Source organism: Danaus plexippus, chromosome 28, assembly GCF_018135715.1.
Source record: "Danaus plexippus chromosome 28, MEX_DaPlex, whole genome shotgun sequence".
Classification (NCBI taxonomy): Eukaryota; Metazoa; Arthropoda; class Insecta; order Lepidoptera; family Nymphalidae; genus Danaus; species Danaus plexippus.
The window spans coordinates 842,937-868,620 of NC_083556.1; the positions used below are offsets into that span (position 1 = coordinate 842,937).

At 30.6% G+C, this 25,684-nt stretch overlaps 2 protein-coding genes across 6 annotated transcripts; one reads left to right on the top strand and one right to left on the bottom strand.

Annotated features, from left to right (window-relative positions):
* Positions 1 to 473: 473 nt before the first annotated feature.
* LOC116776217 (putative gamma-glutamylcyclotransferase CG2811) lies at positions 474 to 11,069 on the bottom strand. Of its 4 annotated transcripts, none has more exons than XM_061525288.1 (5): positions 10,908 to 11,069; positions 1,867 to 2,062; positions 1,641 to 1,743; positions 1,263 to 1,457; positions 474 to 630 (listed from the first exon to the last, which is right to left on the bottom strand). In XM_061525288.1, exons 2-4 carry the CDS (start codon positions 2,060 to 2,062, stop codon positions 1,280 to 1,282), a joined length of 477 nt encoding a protein of 158 aa, XP_061381272.1. In that variant the 5' UTR covers positions 10,908 to 11,069; the 3' UTR covers positions 474 to 630; positions 1,263 to 1,279. The 4 variants fall into 4 exon arrangements, with proteins under 4 accessions (XP_061381272.1, XP_032525242.2, XP_061381273.1 ...); XM_032669351.2 differs by lacking the exon at positions 10,908 to 11,069 and adding an exon at positions 2,410 to 2,773; XM_061525289.1 differs by lacking the exon at positions 10,908 to 11,069 and adding an exon at positions 2,274 to 2,407.
* LOC116776184 (pyruvate dehydrogenase (acetyl-transferring) kinase, mitochondrial) lies at positions 3,075 to 25,375 on the top strand. Of its 2 annotated transcripts, none has more exons than XM_061525286.1 (9): positions 3,075 to 3,432; positions 19,085 to 19,142; positions 20,221 to 20,370; positions 20,589 to 20,773; positions 21,946 to 22,143; positions 22,921 to 23,087; positions 23,651 to 23,765; positions 24,078 to 24,187; positions 24,611 to 25,375. In XM_061525286.1, the coding sequence occupies exons 1-9, from the start codon at positions 3,330 to 3,332 to the stop codon at positions 24,755 to 24,757; spliced, it is 1,233 nt and encodes a 410-aa protein (XP_061381270.1). In that variant the 5' UTR covers positions 3,075 to 3,329; the 3' UTR covers positions 24,758 to 25,375. The 2 variants fall into 2 exon arrangements, with proteins under 2 accessions (XP_061381270.1, XP_061381271.1); XM_061525287.1 differs by lacking the exon at positions 3,075 to 3,432 and adding an exon at positions 16,370 to 16,545.
* Positions 25,376 to 25,684: the final 309 nt, after the last annotated feature.

The window sequence follows — 25,684 nt, forward strand, 5'->3', positions numbered from 1 at the left end:
AAATGTTGTATTTGTTTAAAAATTTCACAGAAGCACGTTAATATTGGCAAAATAGACTGACTATCACTTAAGACGATTTAAAAATTATGTACATATTATTTAATTTAAAACTCGGCTTTTATGTTACAAAGAAAAAGTTTTTTTTTAATTCATTAAAGTAACGTTAAAAGCCTTAAATAAAAATCAACAAATCTGTCTATACTTCTGCTAAAGAAACGTTACAAAGCAATTGATTATTTAATTTTCATTTCAAAAAGTTTTTCATTTTCTCATCCAAAAAACAATTTGATAAATTTATACGGAGCCCGTGAAATATGATCCATTAAATTTGAAATAGGAATGTATGGACATGACTTATTAGGAAAAATTATCACTTAACCCATATATGAAAGAACAATTTGTGAAAATCCTCCACTTTTAAACGCCCAGTTGCATGTGTTTATGAACTTAACAAGTATAAATAAAAAAACAAAACCCAACGAAGTAAATATAATAGTAATAAAAAATAATTTAAAGAACAAATAACAAAGGAATGTTAACAATTATATTTAATTGATAATAAATCTCAAGTTTTAAATCAATTATTTTTTAAGCATATCATCCAAGTCGTCTATGGTAGACTCGTTGTCACTGTAAAAAGAAATTGATCAATAACTACATGAATCGCTGACATTGGCATAATATTCATGTGCAAAATAAGCTACAACATTAAAAAATCTACACGAATTAAAAAATATAAGTACACTTAATCTGAGCATTCATGATATAACCAAATGTAATATATAAATCTGTCATTTTTAGATTTTTTTTTACAAAAATCATATATTTATTTTTTAAATATTAATTTAAAAATAATATGTAAGATTATCGGATGTAATACGTTTTTTTATTACTTTAAAACTACATTCTCGGGACAATTTGGATACTTTACTGCAACCGTGATCTTAAGCAGTAATCAGAATGCGTAAAAAAAATTATTAGATATCATTAATTATATGAATCCAAAACTACAAACAGTTTGTATTTAGTTTTGACGCTCAAAACTGATAGTAAGGTTACAAATTGATAATGAGAATTAATTAGATATATGCATTCAAAGTTTATTTTACATAATAAACCAATATAGTAAAATTATAAAAAAAATAATAAAACTATAAAATTAAATGAGCTGAGTCTGTAATAATTTGAATAATATACAGATAATTAATGCTGCTACTTTGAAATATTTATATCATTTTCAAGTGATGGATACCGATTCTTACCAAAATCTAATTAATTCTCATCTTTTAACTTCCGAATAGTAATCATCATTAGGATCTCTATTCGTATTTTCCATGTACTTCAATCCGTGATCACCGTTGGAGGAGTAGCATTCAAACTGCTGCTTCGACAACAACTCCTGCCGGAAGTTCTTCAGGAAGTACACCCAGCATTTGACGTTTTCAGATTGTGATCCGCTGAAATGTAAAAAAATATATTTTGTGATAACATAAAATCAACAAAATTAAAATTTTATCTATTTTACAAAATTTTCTTGTGATAACCAATATACATAATGAAAACACAGATGTATGTAAAAATGTCTACAAAATATATAAAAAAATATATATATTACAAAGGTCAAAATCAATAAGTATCACCTTATTGGTACAATATCATCCACTTCTCTGACATAGTAATTGGGATGATCCTCTAAAATGTCTAATTTACTCAGCATTAGGTCATCTACTTCATATATTTCACCTGTAACATTGGAATGATAATAAAATAATACTTATAAAAAAAAAACAAATTTCTAAACAGATTTTTTTTTTTTTATTAAAAGCACTTCTATTGCTGGCTAGTTGGACAAGGAGTATTTATTACCTTTCACATGATGTCCTTTCCCGGGAGCTTGAAGCAAAAATGGTATGTTATATCTAGTCCCTATGATCAGTGGATATTTATTTTTTGTTTTCCCTTCAGTCATAAAATTTCCAACACCATTTTTGGGGTCCGTCAGCCAATGGTGGTTTGGTTCATTTCGTTTTAGAGTACCATACACAAATACTTTATGGGTCATCTGAAAATATAATTTAATTATAATTTATTTAAAATAAAATTGATAGTGGTTTCTTTTTGCCCACCTTTTGTGGTAAGTTTTAAAAGTCAAATTAACCAATAACATTTGACATTTGTGATTTTTAACTAAATAAACACATATCAATGAATTTTATTCCTCTAATAACTTTGAAGTTAAAACTTTCTTAGAGTAATTTAAAAAAAAATCTTACGGCATAAAAATATTCATAAAGTATTGCTCGTCATGCAATATTTTTTTTAACTGGTATCTATTATGTTTATTATTCTGAAAATGCCACTTATAATTTGTATATATCACACTACTAATTTTAAACATTAAATCGTTACCTTCCTCAGGGTAACAGAGGACTTAATTCTTGCATTAAAAAAATTGCTTTTAATATATATCATTTATAATTTAAATTATAACTGAAACATAATAATGTAACAAACGAGCCAAGTCGATTTTTTTAAAATGTATTTAACTATGAACACTAAGTATTGTGAATTTCGCATTAAATCAAAATAATATTGTGTTTTGTCACTTGTCAACAATATTAATAGGGTTTTTTTTATATTTTTACGATTGATATAAACCTTGAAACTTTTTGTGAGTTTACCAAAGATATTTTAATAGTATTAAACACCTTAATTCGAAGTGTGATTTTAAAAATTATAAAATAATGAGAAAAGTTTTTGTAATATAGAAATTCGATAACAAATTACTGGTCAAATATTTTTTGTTTTATAAACTTATACATTTATTACTTTTATAATTTCCTTCTCAAATGGTTTACTAATAAAAGATATTGCTAATAAAAGAAGACATGTCAATTATTTTATTATGTATTGTTTTTTTTTCTCCAATAGTTTTTATATCTCTATTAAAGATGAGATTTAAATGAATAGGTTATTATAATAATTTAATATTTATAAATCACAATATTGCCAGATGCTTAAATTTTTTTAAATGAATCCCGCCCGTCAGAAGTGTCATCGGAAACGAAATCGTTCCAGATCTTACAATTTACGTCAGTTGAATATTACGCGGCGTTAAAGTTGTTATCACAGTGAAATATAAAAACAAATCAGTCTTAACTATACACTCATGGATGGTTTACGTTGTTTACACGCCAGTGATAATATTATATCGTGTTTATTTTATAATATGTGTCCAAATAATAATTAATAAGAATATATAAAGTATTCAGCTAAGGTTCACGGTTTAATCGTATTGTTTTTAAATATATATATAAAAATATACAAAAATGAGGTTGGCGGGCACGATTTTTAGTAATGTTACGAAAATGTTGGACTTTTATTCCCAATTCAATCCATCGCCTCTTTCTATAAAACAATTCATCGATTTCGGTGAGTATAAAAATTTATTTACAATCATTATGGACGATATTTAGGTTGGATTATTTAAACAATATGTTATTATTTACATTTACTTTAATATGCTCTGGTAAAATAATTTTTAATAATAATCATTACTTTATGATGTAACTAAGTCAAGGTCGTTCGGATTTGTTCCTTTCGGGAGAAACTGAATTTCTTAACTCGCGTAACATTTTCGTCTCAATTAAAAATATAAATAATCAATAATAGATTTATCAATACTATGCATATATAAAAAATAATTATATTGAAAATATTTATATGTAAACAAATAATTGAATTTTAATTCGCGTGTTTACATACAATTCGTACTTTTATAATTTTAACAGATATTTTAAACAAGTGATTGTTGGTTTGTGCTTATTAATTTTGATTAAAAAATATATATATATTGTTTATTGAATTAGAATAATATTTTATGTTTTATACACGTGTTTCTATGAAAATGTATTAATTTATGCAATTTATTATTATTCCTCGTATAATACTATCTGTGTATATCATGTGTCAGTGTTCTACACACACATACATTGTTCAAACTGCTATCGAATGTTTCATTATAGTGCAAATTTCAATTCTGGCAATTTAACTTCAAACAATACTATTAAAATGTAACAATACAAATCAATCTTTATTCTAAAGTAATAAAGTGTAAGATTCTATATCAGTTGATAATGACTATTTGACACAATAAAGCCGGGATTCCTATTTGAATTAATATAAAGACATATATATATATATATATAAAATCTCTACCTCTTTGAAGTCGGTTTAAAGGTCTCTATATAAATTAACTTTCTTACATGATTTAGTTTTAATTAGGTATTTCATGAATTAAAACTATCTGCGGCCATAAACAAATCCAGCTGTGACATCATCAACAAAGAATTTTAACTTTTATAATTTATATATTACATATTTAATAGGGATACTGAAATAAAAGTTTTAGAATTTTTCCGTATCACATCATATGAAACAGTAAAAGTTCTATCAGAATCGGTGCAGCCATTTCAGAGATCAGTGAGAACGAACAGAGTTAAAATTCAAGAAATGTATTTTGTTATATATGCTACGGGTGATTATTTTAACTGAACAAAAGAACTAAAATATGATCTGTTTTTTATACATGCTGTATATATATATATTAATATACATAGCTCATTACTATGCATATAACGATTGCATTGTTTACTGTTGTTTATTATGTAACAATGTTTTTATATGTAATTGGAACTGTGTCCCGTTAATATGTTGCACGATGGACCCGCACCCACACGGGGGATCCATTGAATGCTATGAGGCTTCGTCTCTGTCTGATGCCCACTGCTATATATATAAATATATATATATATATATATATATACACAAACTAACTTATATTATAGTAGTGAGTACGCATGAGATTTGTTTTTCATGAAGACAACAAAGAATTATTGACATTCAATGAGATTTGTAAATATTTGGTTGTTTTTATCTAAGTCACTGTACTATAGTTAGTGGAGGTCTTATACATTTATTTATTAAATGACAAATGTTTTTTGGGCTGTCAGGTGATTTTCCTTTTAAAGAAATAAAAATTATCAGGGTTTGATAAACCACATAGAATGACGACCTATTTGGTTCCCTCTAAGCCATTGCTAGCCTTAAGATAGTGTTACAGATCATATATATAAGTTGTTATGCTAACTTTGTATATACACGTGTTTAATGTTAGAAATTAATATTAACTAATTAAAGTACTAATGAAACTTTTTACAGATTTAATCTTCATATACAATTACAGTAATTCCATTGTGGTAAAAAAAAAATATGACGTGTTTGTGTTAATTATGAATCAACTCAGTTGTGATAGATTGTTTTGTCTTTCTTCGGCTTTTTTCGGCTATCGTCGGCTAACGTCGGCTTTTTTCGACTTATATTGGAATTTTCGGCGTTTTTGGCCTGTTTTCGGCCCCACTCTTCTGGAACTGTTTTAGCAGGTGTAAAAAAAAATCGTGTATCGCATTTTGAGGTTCGTCTTCCTGGCTAATGTTGGCTACATGAATCGCGCTATACTGTTACTGCGAACACATTGACAATATCTTTCATGTTAAGCCGGTTAAAAATTATCTGCAAATTGAATTGATGTCATGGAAATCTTAGTTACTATAGTTTCTTGTTTTATTTCTTTGAATCGTCGTTGTCTGGTGTGCTGAGGATTTACCAGCTGATGGTACCTATAACCTACAGACGGTTGTTTGGATGACCTCTGATTGACACGACCTTGAATGAATGACTGACACTCCTGATAATATTTAATCGGGATCGAGAGAGACTTGATAGGAATTTCTGTGTACAGTTAGCTATAACAAGCACAATGTGGTCTCCGACCTTGTATGAGGTCCATGGAGTTTTGAAGTTAGTGACTTGTACTGTAACATGTTATATAGTCATAGTGACGTACAGTTGAAACTAATAGACAATAGTGATGTTATAAATATGATTAACATTATCGGATGTTTGTCACGTTATTTTATTTTATTTATCGAAATTTAACTTATACCTATCTATTTAAAGAAATTTAAATCTTAATATATGTATATTTTAAGTATTAAATATATCTATATATGTGTGTGCGAGTATAACATTGTTTTGTGTGTTTTACGTAATGTGAGTAATGAAGTAATAGATTTGCGAACAGTTTGAAGATTTTGGCGTCCCGCCATATGTCGGGTCAATGTCATGTGGACGAAAGTTAGACAGATTATAAAGATTTTTGATAGATTCAAAGCAATACAGATTATTTATTTAAATTTTGATATCTACAAAGGTTTTAACGAATTAATACTCTCAAACACTTGTATGTATTTGGTTTAGATGAGAAATTTATCTCTACAAAGTATGTATTATTTATTATTATGTTCTTGGAATAACTTTATAGATTATAAATATAATAATTATTCCGTAATTGAATTGTAAAGTTACGTAACCAATGTGGTAGTAACTCGTCACAATTGCAGTTCGCGACGCCATATCCTCCGATGTATTTATAACAGCAGGAAGAGACTGCCCGATTACACGTTCGAACGAATGGCTGGTTACATTTAGTTCATTTCCATTCAGACTCATTCATAATTCGAATGAATTAAACCGTTTTGTACATTTAATGTTTGTATTTTTCTATTCACTTTCATCGACACCAATTAATATTAAAATGCATGAATACAAATACGGGTTTATTTAGCATATATTAATATTTATGATCTGTGTACGTAATCGTAATAGAATCGAGCGAGAACAATCGTTTGTGTAATTAGTATCGATATCAATCGATTTATAAGAAATAAAATATTTTGAATTGAATTTCGCTTTATGGCTTGTTTGTTTTTTTAACTTTATCGCGAACCTCACGACAGCTGTTAGATACGGTCCTCTTATCACGTGTTCCCATCGGAATACTACGTACACAACGTTAAAAGTATATCATTCATAAATTAACAGATAATTGTGTTAATGTACGTTATTCAATGAAAAACGAGGGACGCTTCGTATGTTGTGTGGCGATGCGAACTTTTGGTAGGCACACTATTTGTTTTCGTAACGTTAGAATGGAAGTTTCGGGAAAATATTACATCATGTAGTAGATTTGATTAGATTCGGTCGATTTCATATCTTTTGCTTTATCCTAATCAATAAAACCAACCAATTGATTTATTTTTCCCGTCATGTTTTTTTTCATATTCGTTTAGAAGAAAATCAAATAAGTAGAGGATCGGTTTAGTCGTTTCAATGTTACGGAGCTATGAATGTACGAACAAACATAGAGTTTTTTATTGCATTTTTTTTGTTGAATTTTTGTATGTTATAGCCATAACAAAACTCAAGAACTTAATTTGATGAAACTTTGCAATAATTTATAAATTATATTTATACGTTCATTTAAAATGTAAACTAGCTAACTCTCAAATTAATCTTCACAAATACATTTAAATTTAACTTAGCTCTTAAAAAATGATACGTTATAGATGACCCCCATTTATAATTCTTAATTAGATACAGTTATTGTCATAGTTTATGAGATAGAGGATAAACGGGCGAACACACGCGCCACATGACATCCGGTTCCTCTAAACAAACCTTCGTCCAGGTCACGAGGAAAAAGAAACTTTTATGAACGACCCAGTTGAGAATTTTGCGAAATTGTGAATAAGGAAAATAATCTCTTAAGGTGATGTAGCATGTCCTGTGTGGAACGGCATGTTTACTTTACTTTACGGCAAGTTTCCAGTTTGTGAATGAAAAACAGTGAACTGTCTACGTATAGTTCGTCGAAGAAATTTTGTCAGACTCATGGTAAAGTTGCAGGTGGCGTGTTAAGATTTAGAAGTTACTATCTTTCAAGGTTAAAGTCAAGGTCACGATAGCTTCCGAAAGATTGTAAAGTAATCAATATTAATACACGTAATATATTCGGTGTAAAATTAAAAAGACATTACTCTGATACAATTCCTTATAGTTCTCGAGACGTATGATGAGTTATATAAAATCAAATAACTGTCAGTGAGTCTGTTTAAAAGAATAAATCATATTAATATATAATAATAACAAGAAAAGAAAGTAATCAAAGTATCCGATGCGATATTTCAAGGTTATATCAAGGTCAATATATTGTTGGCCCTGTAGCTCAGTTGTTAGAGCGGCGGCGAGATATCAATTATAGCAGCTTCAAGTCTCGTAAGATTATTTAAAAAAAAATTAATTATGTTTACATATATTACAGAGTTATTAGCTTATTAACATATATCCATAATCACAAACTTTCGCATTTATAATATATGTAGGATAGGATATATCCATATAGAATAGTTGTTGTTTATTTTTATAAATTTTCATGAACGAATGATTGAATGAAGATATATTTTAGAAATACACGAGAGGCTTAAGGTGTCACATGTACTGTGGTTCTCACTGTAAATAGGTTGCCAAATTGACAAAGCTTCTCCTTGCTTGTTTTCCTACATGCATACAAACGGCTTTCCCCAAAATATTTAACAAAACTCCACGCGGGTATAAATGAAGTATTGCAATTTTTCTCCGACTTTGTTCGCCATCACAAATAGGAGATTTCTCCAACCTTGAAGTACAGCGTGCTGACTATTGAAATGCGTTATCAGTATGAAGTCGCATAAGATTTATAATGTTAACTATGAAACGGTTAGCGCAACGTAAGCTTACTACTAGTTTTTCACCATAAAACTCAAAATCTTTCGTTATTCCATTGATAAATCTTCGCATATGACTAAACTGCTACTTTTACTGTAAACTGTCCGTTTTCAGTATGACGATGCAAACTCATGGTAAGTATATTGGTTAACGTTAGAAACTCATACTAAACACAAAAAAATATTCGCACTAACGTTTCCCTGTGTTTCACACTGTACGTGTACTCTTGTTTTCAAAACAACTACAGATAGTCAACAAGGTCGCTCACATTAATTATAACTTCGTGATGCTATGGTGACGTGTAGTATGATAATGATAATCATATGATATCCTAATGATATGATATGTCTGTGTAATCCAATACATATGTTGATGGCACCAGAGTCGAGTTGCATCCCATGTATTCGGAAATATAATGCATGTATATGTATTTATATAATATATCAACATTCTCCATATTCAGACGCTCCTCTTGTTTTTTGTATGTTTGTTAAAGTTAATCTCCTAAACAGTCATATTTCAGTAATACAACCGTTAAGTGTTAACAGTAAAAGCCTGGCCTATATCTATTAAAGAAAAAAAATTCTTTGTCAATTGAAGTGGAACGAAGAAGATGACCACAGAAAAGATAATATTAAAATCTTATTAAATATATATATATATATAAACAACTAAATCGTATTTTAAATTATCAATAAAATTACTACTAACAGAGTTACTATTTTTTCTTGTTAAATTTCCATATACAAATTCGAATATGTATTTCTTTATTTTTTTATGAATGGAGTCTTAACAATTGACTTCTCAATTACTACGGAACGAATTGCTTGTCCGAAATTACTAGTTGTGTTGTTGCAAAACAATTTTAAAGCTGTTTGCATCTAGGTAATTGCCTTCATTACATACAGAGCAATCTAACATTTAAAAAAGTTTATTCGGTCGTTTTTTTTATCTGTATTTTAAAGCTGAATGTCACCTGTTATTTACATTTTTCTACTATTGAACCGTTTTCCCGCCATTTTGACATTTGACATATAATAATTAAATCATAAAAATAACTTCATTAATTATTTTGATTATTATTTCAGCGTAACGGCCGCTGGAAAAGAAAACAATGACTTAGCGTTTTACTTTTTATTTGGGTTTGCCTAAACCTGTTTATTTAAAGCTACTCGCACACTAATATGACGGAAAAAGAAACGACGTAAAATGTAAAAATGTTATTTCTATAAATAAACCACTGTACTTATCGTGTGTGAATGAGTGAGTGAATGAATTCACTTGATCCGTTTTTTTAGAATGTAATAGAATTATAAATGTTTCTGTTTTTAAATTCGCTTCAAATGTAAGCATTATCTACACAGGGTTATCAAGCGAATTAAATATTGACAGTCAAATATTATATAGTAAATCTTGTACTGGATATCCCCCGCGGCTTCGTCAACGGCGATTGTGTTTATTTTATAACTCGGAAATATTTTAATTTCGGAATAGCAAGATAGGTTACGGTGTGTACTCGTCCTTATACCATCTGTTACCAATTAGTGTGAGTCAGGATTAAAATTTGTATGTGTTAGTGAGTTGGTCGTGTAAGTAGTCACGTAGGTCCAACCTGTACGGAACTTTATGTATATATATACATATATATAATGAAAATTATACATACATATATATAATTTTAATTTACATTATATAATATTAGATAAAATTGTTTTTGTAAAATTCTTTATCGTCAAGATTATATTGAATGTCGTAAATCTAATGATTTATAGAATGAGATTATTTTCATACCAACACTACGTCTACAACACTATCATATAGATTATAGATTACCTCCCGGTTAAATATGTATGAAAAAAAAACCTTAGTATGACTCGACATACTCAATACGAATAGTTTTTAGTATTTATTTTTTTTTATTAAATACAACATATTATTAGTATGTATGAATGGCAAGTATGAAACTATCCTTGTTTATTGAAATGAAACTAATATATTTTCGGATATACTACGCGGATTTTAATATTTTAAAACTACATACTCCCGACGTTTCGGTTACTTTTCAGCAACCGTGATCACGGGCAGACGAGGTGTGAATGATTTAATATGGGTTATATTTCTGTTGATAAATAACTTAAAATTTAACAAAGAATTATGTATTACTTTACTTTGGATCTTGAACTGTTCTAAAAGTAAATTATATTAGTACAAATATTTACGGAATTTATTTGTTCATTACTTACGTTGACCCTCCATCAGGTAGACCGTCTGCACGTTGGCGCCTTTGTCCAAAACACACACACACACACACACACACATATATATATATATATATTTGAAGTTCATAACAATATTAACAATGATGATTACACCTTAGAGATATCTTCTATACACAATGGTAATAGAGAATGTTTTCACAATTAAATGAAAAAAACAAAAGACGACAAAAAAATACATTTGTACGTGTATGATGCACTTACTGTGTGGAATTTATGTTATGATTCAATGTGTTGCTATGCTCCTCTATTAAAATACATAAACACAAAACACATTTACATAAAAAAAACGTGTTTTTTTTATCGTAAAAACGCTTTTTATGAGGTTTTTGTCAATTCCTTTCGATGTTATGATAAACGGATTAAACGGCAAATATATATATATATATATATATATATATATATATATATGTATATATATATATATATTTGTGTGTGTGTGTGTGTGTGTGTGTGTTTTATATTTATATATTTACTTACTGTACTTTTACAAACATATATATATATATATGTTTGTAAAAGTACCTTGGTATTAAAAATGCCGTCGTATCGTAACGAATAAAATATGACAATAGGTGATTAATCTCTTCATTAGATCTGGGATATTAATTTTTGTCTCCATGTATTTTTATTATTTAATGAATTTATGTCTTCGGGGTGGTGAGGTAATAATTCATTAATTATAATTGATTTGTCTGTCAAAATATGTATTGAGTTGTACTTAGATCGAAACTAATTAAATTGGTTTATTAATATATATATATATATAGTTCGTTTAAAAAATATAAATAATCTAAAAGTAAATATACTTAATAGTTTTTTTTTTTTGCATTCACATTGTCTTTGATAAGTTTTCATTGTCAATTTTGTTATTTCGATTATTGTTTTCTTTTTATAACGTTTATTTCATTTCGTCGAAAGATAAGATAAGATAAAAGATGACTATCTAAGTGGAACATCTTCGATTGAATGTGTTTACGATTTTTTGTTTCAAAAATTTTTGTATTTACCACATGTTTATATAGCACTACACACGCAGCGTTTCGCGTTACCTTGACTGATATACGTTATTTCTTATGTTACTTTTTTTAGTTTTATATAAAAACGACATTCCTTTATACATGGTGTTCGTTTATTATAACGCAGTGATAAATTAAAATTTAACTTTAACCGAATTCAAATTGAGGAGACATACAGTTCGTAGTTTCTTATTGTTTATTGTTCTATTGAATTGTCTAGTCCTGTAACAATATTTATGATAATATACGTAACATACATATGTACATATACACATATATTGTATAAATGTAATTCTTAAAATATATAACCTCTTTTGCGGTCAGCTGATTTATATACAAGTATGAAATACGTAAATAATTTTATGCATGCATATAATAAAATTTTTAATCTAAACTAATTTAGCCGTAAGAAGCATTTATTTTAATGTGAATCGAAAGAACATATAAAAAACCGGTACATGTCAAACACGTTTCTTTCTGTCCCATCACTGATTGTCACGTTTTTTTATAGGTACCAACGTAAAAAAAATTGTTACAGTTGTTATTATTACTATAGTGATATCATTAATATTTGCACTCAAAAAGAAAAAGTAAGAAAAATATAAAATTAATGTTTATAAAGGAATTATCGCTTGTTAAAAACTACGAGTGTTTTGTTTATATGAAGCCGGCCTTTGTCATAGTTGACACACTTAACCTTAGGAGATCATGAGTGAGGTCCATACAGATAATGACATACAAACAAATTCACAATACTTATGTACTGTTTAAGTAATCTTATATAACTTGACAATAATATATATATATGTCATTTTTTTTACACAGTACATACACCAAAATAATATTTTATAAGTTTTTCGTCTCCGTCTGTTTGTGTCAGCTAATCTCCGAAACGGCTGGATCAATTTTGATGTGACTTCCACTCGTATATAGCTGATATAATAATAATCAGTAACTTAGGCTATTTAACTTATACTTTTTTATATATTTATCAGTATAAATAATGTTATCAATGGAATGCTAGCTTATCTATTCAAGGTGATATACGTATATTTTTACAAACAGTAAAGGTGTTATTGATTGAGTGAGTGAGCGGAATGCTGTACTGGGGACTCAGTTCATTCATTCACGAAGATCTCGGCGAGCGAATGGCCGTTCGAGACGAGGTTTTTTTTGTTCGATAGCCCAGTTATCCGGGGAGAATTTAGTAAAAGAAAATTTATCGGACAACACATTTACATTTTATTAGCGGTAAACGGAACATATCCGTATCTCTCTCTTCACTCGACTTACAATGAGAGCGAAAAAAAGCGATGGTGCATCTCCTTATACTGTAAGTAATTAATCGTTGAGTGATCTAAACTAAAGTATTCCAATTGAATAACTAAGGTTTCGACACTTTTTTCTCGCTCTTTTCTTCTCTCTGAAACAAAGCTCCCGTTGCATCCTCTAGTATTATTATCGACTTTTTATTAATAGTCAAAATTAAGGCTTGTCAATTGTAAGTCATCATCATCAGCCTATCGGAGCCCACCGCTGAGCAAAGGCCTCTCCTCACATGGAGGAGGTTAGAGCATGAATCACCACGCTCGCTCAAGACGGGTTGGCGATTTCAATCTTACAATTTGAAATTATAAGACCAGGGTTTCCTCACGATGTTTCTCTTCACCGTCCGTCAGTGGTGTCTAAATACTCTCAGAAACTACATATGACTCGGAAAAGATCACATTGGTACTTGCCAGGTTACGAACCCGCGCCCTCACGTATGAGAGGCGGGCCTTTAACCTCCAGGCCACCACGACTTATCGAATGTGTGTATGTTTAATAAAAAATATATAGTGAAACTATTATAACACGACCTGTAATCGAACGAGCGACCTCCGGAACGAAATATATATATATTATATAATAGGTAATAATTGATTGCGTGAAAAAATAAATATTTTTGTTAAATTCTTATCAATGTATTAAAACTTTGTTTGTTTCAAGAGTATGATTTGAGGTGTTGTGTTCACATAAAATATGTCTCATTAACCCCAAGTCCGCGACACGCACTACAAACCGACGGTTCAGAGTATTTCATTCGTAAACCTAATTTGAGTTACAATGTGTGATGATCGAAATACTCTAAACTGTAAGTGTAGTGGTGATGCAGACTTGTGTTAAACTTAGTTAGCTAGAACAACGTTTATCACTAAGCGTCACTATTGTGTTCTGTTAAAACATTTCAAGGCAAACTCATTTATGTATACAAGCACTAAATACTCCTCATTAGAACATCCTGTATAATATACATCATATACAGCGTATATAACGAATTACACTTGGACATTAATTTTATTCAACTAAGCCTTTCACGCGATTTCGTCCGCGTTTTTGTCACCATCTAAGAATAACATGTTAAATTTTAATTTGTATATTCTGAGTAAAAAACTTATTTAATTTTCTATCACTAATATTACAAGTTAATAAACTTTGATACGGTCGCGAATTTAATTCGTTGCTGTGTTTATCTTATCTCATTGTTTGCTGTCATCGTTATGAAACAGCCTCCCGGAACGTCTGATAAGACGAGGTCTTTCCAGAATCATTCCGTTGATCTTAGAGTTTACGTGACTATAGGAACATGTTGCTATCGACAGACATTTGGAAATATATATATATATATATATATATATATATATATATTGTATGTCTTTTACATAATTTTTGTTTTACTTAAAAACTTTTAAACCTATATGTCAAAAAGATCTGCTTTTTTATATATATATATATATATATATTTTGATAATATATATTTGGTAGAGTTATAAAGAATATTTTTCTTCCAATTTGATTGTTTTTGAAAAATAAAATTTAGATTTGAATCATTCAGATACTAATGCCCAATTTTGGAGAAAAACGAACGTAAAACTATAAGTATTGAATTATTTTCAATGAAATTATTAATGAATATAGAAATAATTAAAACAAAAAATTACTGTCTCGCTATAACTATCATATATCAGTTAAATCATATATCTATAACTATCATATATCAGTTAAAAGACGCTACCAAAAGTTTTAAACTGGATGCGATATATATATATATATATATATATATATATATATATATATATATACATATATATATATATACATATATATATATATGTGTGTGTGTGTGTGTGTGTAGTAGGTATTAAAACAAGTCACACGTCACGATTCGCTTCCCAGAATTTGTCTACGTGACGCGAAACATCACAACAACACAAACAAGCTATTAAAATTAACCAACGAGTTGTTGAAGTTTCTGTTAGCACGATAAATATAATTCTAATAATGACATCGTGGTGTGAAGCATGAAGGTTTCCATCATTATCACGGTCAGGGTTTCCCAGGACATTCACTACTGTAACCTTACTAATAGATCGAAACTTTAAACTGAACACACATAGTGTTAAGTTTCAATAACGAAACTATTCAGTTATAGTATCAACGATCATATCATTCACGATGAAACTTATTCTAAGGATAGATCATTAGGTTTATCGAAACAAAAGTTTGTCTGAGTAAGTAAGTAAGTACGCTGCAAGACAAAAGTAAATAAAATTATTAATACGAATGAAAACATCGTACGAGTTGTTGCAACTAGGATACATCTTAAAAACAACTATATCAAAATAGTGACAGCAAATTAAATATATCCTTTATTATACAAAATGACATCAACAAGATTATTTTTAATATACATTTCCTCATTCAAATATCGACTTTAAAATAATAACAATATTTATTTAAAAAATTGGCAACACCGGCGACGAAACGTCATTAGGACGTCACAGATGGAAATGTAAACAAAGAGAGTTGCGAGTTGATCTGGACGGGCTTTTTGGAAGGTCACGGGGTCATTGTGCAGGGAAATATAGGAAATATCCTCCTTGTTCTGTAATTATATATATAAATATATATATATATATTGTTCTATTGACGTTGTGACGAAAACGTTCGGAAATTAGAACATTTTTTTCGAGAATTAAATGTATAGGTTATTTATTTTCTTGTCAGTATAGTATTTTTCATGAACGATTTATTATTGTTGTTTATTATATGATACTGATAAGTTAAAAAATTTGACAACAAACGAGAGTTACCATTATACCTGATAAAAATACATATTTTATTTGACCCAAATGAAATCTATGGAAGGATTTAATTAAAATTATACACTATAAGTTTTCTTGATGAGTATTTTGTATTTTTTGTGACGTTTTAGTAAACCAACATTACAGAGGCTAGTTTCTTGTTTGTATGGAGATAGCTCCAGAACTTTGGCGAGCTCTCAACTCGATGTTTTTAATGTAAAACTACGTGTTAATATTATATGCGTGATGGGATTTACTTTACAGTTCGCTATTCTTGTTGCGCTGAAATTAATTTGTCTGTCGTTAGATGTTGTTCTTTATTTGCTTTTGTATCACACCACATACGAAGCGTTCCCCGTTTTTATACAATAGTTTAAATTGATTATACAATGTGAGAGGATTCATGAATAAAAATATACATACAAGAGTACGCTGTGAGTTGATCTGTATCTATATAAGCTGGTGAGTTTTATCTAGAATAGTTCAGTAATTCTCCAGACGCAGGAATTTTTGATTAACCTAGAATATCCACTTCATAATTCCTAACTATAATTCGTTCATCGTCAGTTTGCATTTTTTTTAATTTTAGTCAGTAACAGATACGGACGGTAGTTCCGAAAAAATTACAACACATCGCAAAATTTATTTCTCAGAAATTTAAACTTTGTTTAAACGTGAAGCGCTTAAATCGCTTTATTGTTTTCAACTCAACTGTCAAAATTATGTCAAAAATGCAAATATAAATTATATTTTATATATATATATATGTATATAAAAAATAAGTGTAAATAAATATATAAAATATTAGTACAGCTGCTATGGCGACTTGTAGAAATTAATGTGTGTCATAAATTTGGCGCGATGTTGCCCGTGACGGACGAAGCCAAGGTTGTTAACGAGTATGTTTATAAATAAGTGTTCAAAGTACACTAAACCTATTTTCTCATTGATGCCGCAAACCTATAGGAATTCTGTCATATATGTTATAATAAGAAATAAAATTAAATTAATAAAAAAATAATTTATAAATTTAAATAAATTATGTATTAAAATAATATTTTCGGATTACTAAGCGTTTTTTATTATTTTAAACTATATACTGTCATACGTTCACATCTCGTCTGCCCGTGATCACGGTTGCTGCGAGGTAACCGAAACGTCGGGATCATGTCTGTAGTTAAAAATAATAAAAACGTCTAGTAATCAAAAAATATGTTTTATTAGATATTCTTAGATATCATTAAATTATTTGATATTCATTGCTGAAATTTACTGAGGAATCGCCCTTACAAAATATTATTACGTATGGGCTATGTCCAACAATTACATCGCTCGTATTAATTCCTACATAAGTTATAAGGTTCAATTGCTGGTAGTATATATATATATGTAAATATAAAGTAGGCGAGATATTTGTAAAATGCTCTTAACATTAAAGTAATATTGAGATAATAATTAAAATTTTTATTGTAATATATATAAAATGGTAATTTATCGACACGAACACACATCGAACCTGTGAGCACAATATCGTGTTTCTGTTGTCCAAATAAGTAATATATATGCGTGGGAAGAGGGTTTTATTTTTAATTATTTTCTACCACTTAGTATTTTTATAAGGTAACCCAGAGTTCACTGTAGCAACACTAAAGAAATGTCAAAAGAGAATAAAGGACAATGTGAAGATGACTGTTGTATTTGCCAAATAAAACGATTTCGTATTTTCAACCATTCTTTGTTATCCATACCTCCCACATATGTATATGTATATATATATATTTATTTATTTATTGTGTAAACGAAACATGATCAAAAATCATAATAAAATAAATACCGTTCACTTTCCTATTTCACGGTAAATTACTGTTACGATTCAATAAGTTTTATATTTCGTCGTCTTCGTTTTTTGAATCGTCGGTTCGGAAAATTGCTCTTATACGGTTGTGTTGCCATAAAGAAAGACGATTACAATAAAGGTTTCCCTAAATTGAGGTTAAAGTATTTTATAATGATTTAAAAGAAATTAACGAGACAGATGCTACTAAATAAAGTGAGATTTTTAAAATTTCGAGCGACGGATCTATAATTAACGAACATTGGCTGTTTATTTTGACCAAAGAGGATATATACTCTATTGTATTTTAGACTTCATTGATATTACTTAATAAGATAATACATAGCGTTACTTGTAAGGCTTTCTTTGTGGTGTTTGATAGAAATACTATCGTTTCTCGATTAATATATGATTATATAAATATTTATAAATATAACGAAAATTTTAGGTTAATTATATATTTTTTTACATTTTATCGACATTCACATTATTTCACATCAACCAATATGTCGGGCAGACAAAATGGAGGTGTCTTAAGACTGTGTAATTGTATCAAATTAAACAACATACGATCATAACACCTCATGGTTAATAATAATCAAGAAAATGTTATCCTTAACAAATCGGAAGTCATGAAACAGACGTGTTTGTCACGTGTCATGTTATACGACCTCTATGAACTGACATCGGCATTATATTACAAACCAGCCCTTGACTTGTGACTCGCAATAATATAAATGTTATCATTATAAGCTATTTATTATTTAAAAGCATATAAACGTTTACATTATATTAATGCTGTTTAATCTTATCTTAGAAAGTATTTATTTCCTATTTTATAAATATATATATATCTTTTTTTTTCACAAGAAAAATCCAACATGGCGTCCAATTTTATTAATAGTGTACTATTTGGACACTTCATAAGATTTACGAATATGTCTAAAATACTCAACCTCTTTTCTGGTATTCAAAATATTAAAATTATTTATAACATAATTTTTTGTAACTGGCAAATTAAATAGATGCCATATTAATAAATAAAAAAAAAAATTCTTTCCCTCGCAAATTTATACATTAAAAATAAATCTTCCGTCCCTTTCTAACAAACGTAAGTTTTGATAGATATGTTCTACGTCCTTTTCTTAGAATAATTTTTGTTTTCAGGTTTGAACGCCTGCGAAAGGAAATCCTACCTCTTCCTTCGCAATGAGTTACCAGTTAGGTAAGAGTAATTATATATTAAAAAATAATTTCTGTATATAATTTATGTGACAGAGACACAGTTTGAGATTTGTTATATTATATATAATACCAATAATAATAATAAGAGAAACATAAAATATAATATTTTTTTGTGATATCAAAGTAATAGCTAATATACTAGAAAATAATACAATTACTATCTTTTCTTCTGCCTATTTGTTCCTCTCAATTGCCGGTACGGGCTGGACCGATTTTGATGGGACTTCCGCTGTCCGATAGCTATAATAAACTTCACGTATATTCTTAATAATGTCATTTACTTTTATTGATGTTATTTAAATAATAAAATTTGAAGAAACTCGTCATTGCTCAAATCATTTATCTCTAAGTCATACGTGAATATTATCTTTTTATTAGTGTGATGTTTTTAAAGTATTATATATAAAACAATAGTGTTTATATTTTATTGATGTCATAAACTTTTACATAGAGATAATGTTATTATTGTGATATGTAGAAAATATATGATTACATCTTATATATATAATCGGTTGTAAGCAGGTAGAGCCTGGCTGTGGTCTGTTACTACAGCTCGAACATGGGCTGGCTCGACCGGGGAAGTACCACCCTCTCACTCAAGTTCGGCGTGAAGTAGACTTTAATGGTTGAATTTCGTCCGATGAGTGAGAGGGCCGGTCGCTCTTTCCCTTTCCTTTTTCCCACCCTTCAGTCTCCCGGGATGTTGATGTGTACAGTGACTTTGTGTCCTACATCAGCCTAAGTCAGTTTTGAGGTGTTTCATTGGCGTGGGGTACAGAGAGATCCTACAACTATGGTTTGGATCAGGGTTCCTGTGCCAGCGACACACAAAACTTAACTCTCAGTTCAGACCAAGGGCTATGCCCTTTGACAGGATAGTTATTGGACTAACATTCCTTTCACCTCAACGCATCCGCAACACCAAGTTGCAGATGTCCATGACGGTAACTACCTTCCATAAGGTACGCCGTCTGCTTATTTTCTCCCTTCAACGTAAAAAGAATTGTATGTAGATGCAATCGAGTATATAGTAGTATATATTTGTTTCAATCTAACAGGTTGGCCAACATAATGAAGGAGATAGCTCTGCTGCCGGAGAACCTGTTGCGGATGCCCTCGGTGGGTCTGGTGAACCAGTGGTACGAGAGGTCCTTCGAGGAGATCATAGAGTTTGAGAAGAAGGAACCCGAACCTCCCGTCCTCAGCGAGTGGGTTTATACACACAGATATATAAACTATAATAAATCTACCAATAAATTTAGTATATCTCTAACAAATGTCCCATTAACATCGCAAATGGGAACGTTTATGACGGATGTTTGATACAATGCACCGAGAAAACCACTCGACGGAATTTACTGGTTCCGTACTATAATTTTAATTTCGTGAATTTCACATATGTGTATAACATTGTTGTTGATAACAGATTCTGCGAGCGTCTGGTCCTGATACGTAATCGTCATTCAGACGTGGTCCAGACGATGGCCCAGGGGGTGTTGGAGCTCAAGGAATCCCACGAGGTCGATCCCGGGATAGAGAACTCCATACAGTACTTCCTGGACAGATTCTACATGAGTCGGATATCTATACGGATGTTGATCAACCAGCACAGTGAGTTATATCCGACAAAATTAACGTAATTATATCCGACGTTATCTAGATCGATTTATATTTGAGTGTTGAATATAAATTGGCTTTTTGGGTAATCACTTTATATATATATAACGGAGGATCAGAAGATAGCTCATTATCAGACATAGTGAACGATGGAACAAGATTTAGTTGGTAACGCAGCGAGTTCATCCACTCCAAAAATGTCGGTGACATTCCCCTTTTTTTCTCTGTCAGTTGTCCAACGTCAAAACCGACACCGGGGTGACCTCACTCAAGCTAACTGCTTGACGTTGCCAGCTAATTCGTAATAATTTGTAAAATAAAATGGAAATAAAATCATAATTAATTCTGACGCTCCGACATATATATATATATAAACATACATATATGTCTTTTATAAATATTATATATGATCAAATTATTTAATCATAATAGTAATTAGTCAGTACTTAGTTGCAATCAGTTTGAAATATTAAAAAAAAGAGCAAATTTTTATATTTTTTTAATTATTTACAGCGCTTATTATTTTCAGCATACAAAAAAATATAAATATCCTCAACATTAATTTCGTTAGTTATTTTTTTATATTAATCGTCCTCACGTGTCGTTTATAACGTCACGTGTGATTTATGAAAAAAACTATAGCATCAAAAACATTAAAACTAATTTTTTTATAACAGTTAAAATTTTATTGTTTCGTTGTTATAAACATTGATAAACTATGTTGCTGGCGAACTTGATACTGTGCCTGATAACCGGAAATATTTAGTCTAACTAAAACAAAAAAAACCGTCCGATAACATGTTTCAGGTCTACTGAAATATATATAATTAATATATCATATCACAAAAAATATAAAAAAGTGCGTGTTTAAAACGTCTAATAATTTTCCTCTTCAATTTTCTTTTCATATTTTACTACACCAATATATGGACCCGTCAGAAATATATTATAAAATTATATAGAAATAAGTCAACCGTAAAAATTATATATACGGAATACGGATCTCTCTACATTGTCGGATATCCGCAGATACGTTTACGGATATCAATCACATCACTAGTTCATACTGAACTATTTTAAGTCCAAGTCCCAGGGTTGCTTTAAGCCAGTTCTTCGCCTTATTGATAAATTTAATATAATAATACAAACGTATCTTATAATCGCAGCCCTACTGTTCGGTGAGAACGAGCTGGGCGCCCGTCAGGCTAGCGTCAACGGCATAGGTAACGGCGGGAGACACATCGGTTCAATAGACCCTGCGTGTGACGTCATCGCCGTCGTCAAAGACGCCTACGAGAACGCACGCTTCCTCTGCGACCGGTACTACCTCGCGTCACCGGACTTGGAGCTCTTGCAGCACGGCTGTAAGTACATTTTCCTTCGAATTTGATTCACAAACACATACATATGTACATTCAATACACACACATGCAAAAGCTGCTGACGTCACTGTGGTATATCTCCTTGTTTGCTAATATTACAAGATGGATTTCAATATATTATCTAGTTTGGGTTATATCTACAAGACTCAAAGAGATATAAAGAGACGAGTCTCTGGAATCATTCTTTACACAAATAGGTTTATCGTAATGGAATGAAAATAACCTCAAAATATATTATAATAAAATAAGCCGGCAGAAAACTTAAACATTTTTATTATAGAGAATACCTCAGAAATATAATAAACTTTTATAAAGCTATGTCTATGTTCATGTGATATTGCAACGAACTTGTCACGATCAAATTAAAATAAAATATCTTTGATGTCAAGAACGGTTGTAAAACTCAAACGCATGTATTATATATTACATTCATGTAATATATAATATATAATACATGCGTTTATATCAGACAAAAACTATTTTTTAAAACTGTCATGAAAACTCACTTTCTTTATGTCAGGTACAGATAACACTGTACAGTTACACGAAATAATTTTTTTTAAATATATTATCTGTGGTGTAAAAAAACTACAGTTTCCCGACGTTTCGGTTACATTGCATCAACCGTGATCACAGCATACATCTCATCTGCTCGTTAAAAATAATAAAATACGCGTAGTAATCCGAAAATATTAGTTTCATTTAAATGAATGCTCGCAAAAGTCTTAAATCTCATTATTATCTGTGGTCATATTCCAGCGACGGAGACTCACCCGTTGCCGGTGGTGTACGTGCCGTCACACCTCTACCACATGCTGTTCGAGCTGTTCAAGAACTCGATGAGAGCCGTCATGGAAACCCACGAGAACAACCCGCCCCCGATCCAGGTCAACATAGTACAGGGACGGGAGGATATATCGGTCAAGGTCAGCCGGGAATTGAATCCGTAAAAACATCCGTCCGCAATCGTATCCGACAATGACGGATATCCGTAAAGAAATCTAACCGAGTTCCAAAACGTTCGACGTCCAAAGAATTTTCTCCGATTTTTATAAGTGAAATCTGTCAATGTCATTTAGAGAATAGTAACTAAATCATTTCTATGTTATATATATTGTCATAAAACAACATTACAGTACTAAAGTGCTATACTTATATCAGTTGTATAGTAGTGTCGTAAGCGATCACGTCCGAAAAATTTAAAGTATATAAATTTTTTCCATCCGTAATAATTTTTATTTAAAAAAAAAAAACATGAATATTATATTTGAAAAAATACGTAATTTATTGTCCATTACAAAAGATATATAAATATGCTATACAACTTTTCGTTTTCTGAGCCACTTCCATGAACAATTAATAGTAATCCAATGTTTTCAGCACCAGCCGGGGATCGAACCTCCGACCTATCACATAAACCCCACCACCGTAGCCACTGAGCCAGCGCTCCCGTACTATCACGTGTATATGATCTGTTATGTTTCCTCAGATGTCTGATCGCGGGGGCGGCATACCTCGCAGCGTCTCCGACCTCCTCTTCAAGTATATGTACAGCACAGCGCCGCAACCCTCGCGCTCCGACTCGCAGACCGTACCCCTGGCTGGTGAGACACACACACACACACACACACACGATGACGTCATGCGTCATTCATTTCACAATGTCCACGGCACACATTGATACTATCACGATTACACAATATAAAGCATACACACACACACACACACACAGGTATGATGACAGATGACGTCATACCATTTTCCACTTTCAAATCTATTAACGTAATACACAAGTAAATCTCATATTAGTATTCACAAACATATTTCTGATGACGTCACTCATGTTTAGAAATATTGATGTCACACTTTGGGATGCACGGTCGGTTGCATACAGCCAATACATTAATTGATTATAGGTTATGGTTACGGTCTCCCGATATCCCGTCTATACGCGCGCTACTTCCACGGGGACCTGGTGCTTATGTCCTGCGAGGGTTACGGAACAGACGCGATCATATACCTTAAGGTAGGTGATGGAATTATTAACAAATAACCTCAGTTTGTTATACAGGAACATAAAACTATACATATCTTGAACAGTGTTGCCACTATTCAAGATCAGTGACCTAAAAAAAAATATATATATTTTAATTGCTACTCTACTAGTTATACCATGTTTACTTTAAACGGTCGAACGTATTTGGCTGAAAATTTATGAGGAGGTAGTTCAGAACCAGGAGACGCAAATAGAATTATTTTTATTTAGCTCGATCGAAAAAGCAACTGAAGTTATTTTAGTACAAAATCTGCTTTTTATTACATCTAAGACAAAGCAGAGTCCGCCGGGTCAGCTATACATTACTAATATGCCAGTTGACGCTGACGAAGTCGCGGGCTATAACTACTATATATATAGTTTTACTAAAACAAACGTTAATCCAATCGTTAGGCTCTAACGAACGAAGCGAACGAGCTGCTGCCGATCTTCAACCGGACTTCCAGCAAGTTCTATAGGACTTCGCCCTCGCCCGCCGACTGGTCCGGCCCGGCGCCCTACAGGCCCAAAGACAAGCCAAACTTACAACACAAACAATAAAGTATACTTTACAGCTATACGACCTCCATCTCGTAAAACCTTCGTTATGATCTCCACTATATGACATTAATGAGTTGTTCTGACAATGAGAGAACAATATATTTTGTATGAACTGATAATATGTATGAGTACTAATGAATTTGTTAAGTGTGACAAGCGCTTAAAATGAATCGCCTCCCCTTAAATACACTGAAGAAAACAAAATCTGACACTTGACAGCTGTCAAACTGGCCGTCATTGTCGGTGTCGAAAATGTATGCCGTATGATGTCATTGGCTGAATATAATGTGCGCGTTTTGATCAAAACAAATGTATTTAATTTTTTTTATAACATTTGCAACTTGGAGATAACAAGTAAAGTACCCAGCGTTAATTGAATCAAATATTCCATTGATATTAATCGAATTTGTGTCTCTGGATTTAAAGGCTCGTCTACACTAGTGCCATCTGTACGATGTATAATAAACTATTAAATTCTAAGTTACATACATGTAGTGCAGCACATTATTCATGTAAGATCTAAGCTATGGTAGATGTAAGCAAATATGTAACTTAGATCATGTACAATAGGTACAAAATACTGTGAAGTACACAAAAGCACAACACATGTACATATAACAGAGTATTTTTTTATTATTAATCTTGGTACAACGCCATATTGTAATCTGTAAGCATTGTTTATCTGTGAAACTAATCAAAAGTGTCAAAATATTATATTATTATTATTATATAACTACGGTTCTGTTTAAAAATGTTTCTTAATTTTTTTTTTTGTTTCATCTTTCCTTAAATACATAATTTTATTAAACATCTGCAAATCTATTAAATCATAGAAAAAATACATATCTGTAATTCTGGTTGTATCCAAAATTTAACTTTATTTAAAACTATATACAAGGGTCCGAGTCCCCGTCAACAACAGTGGTA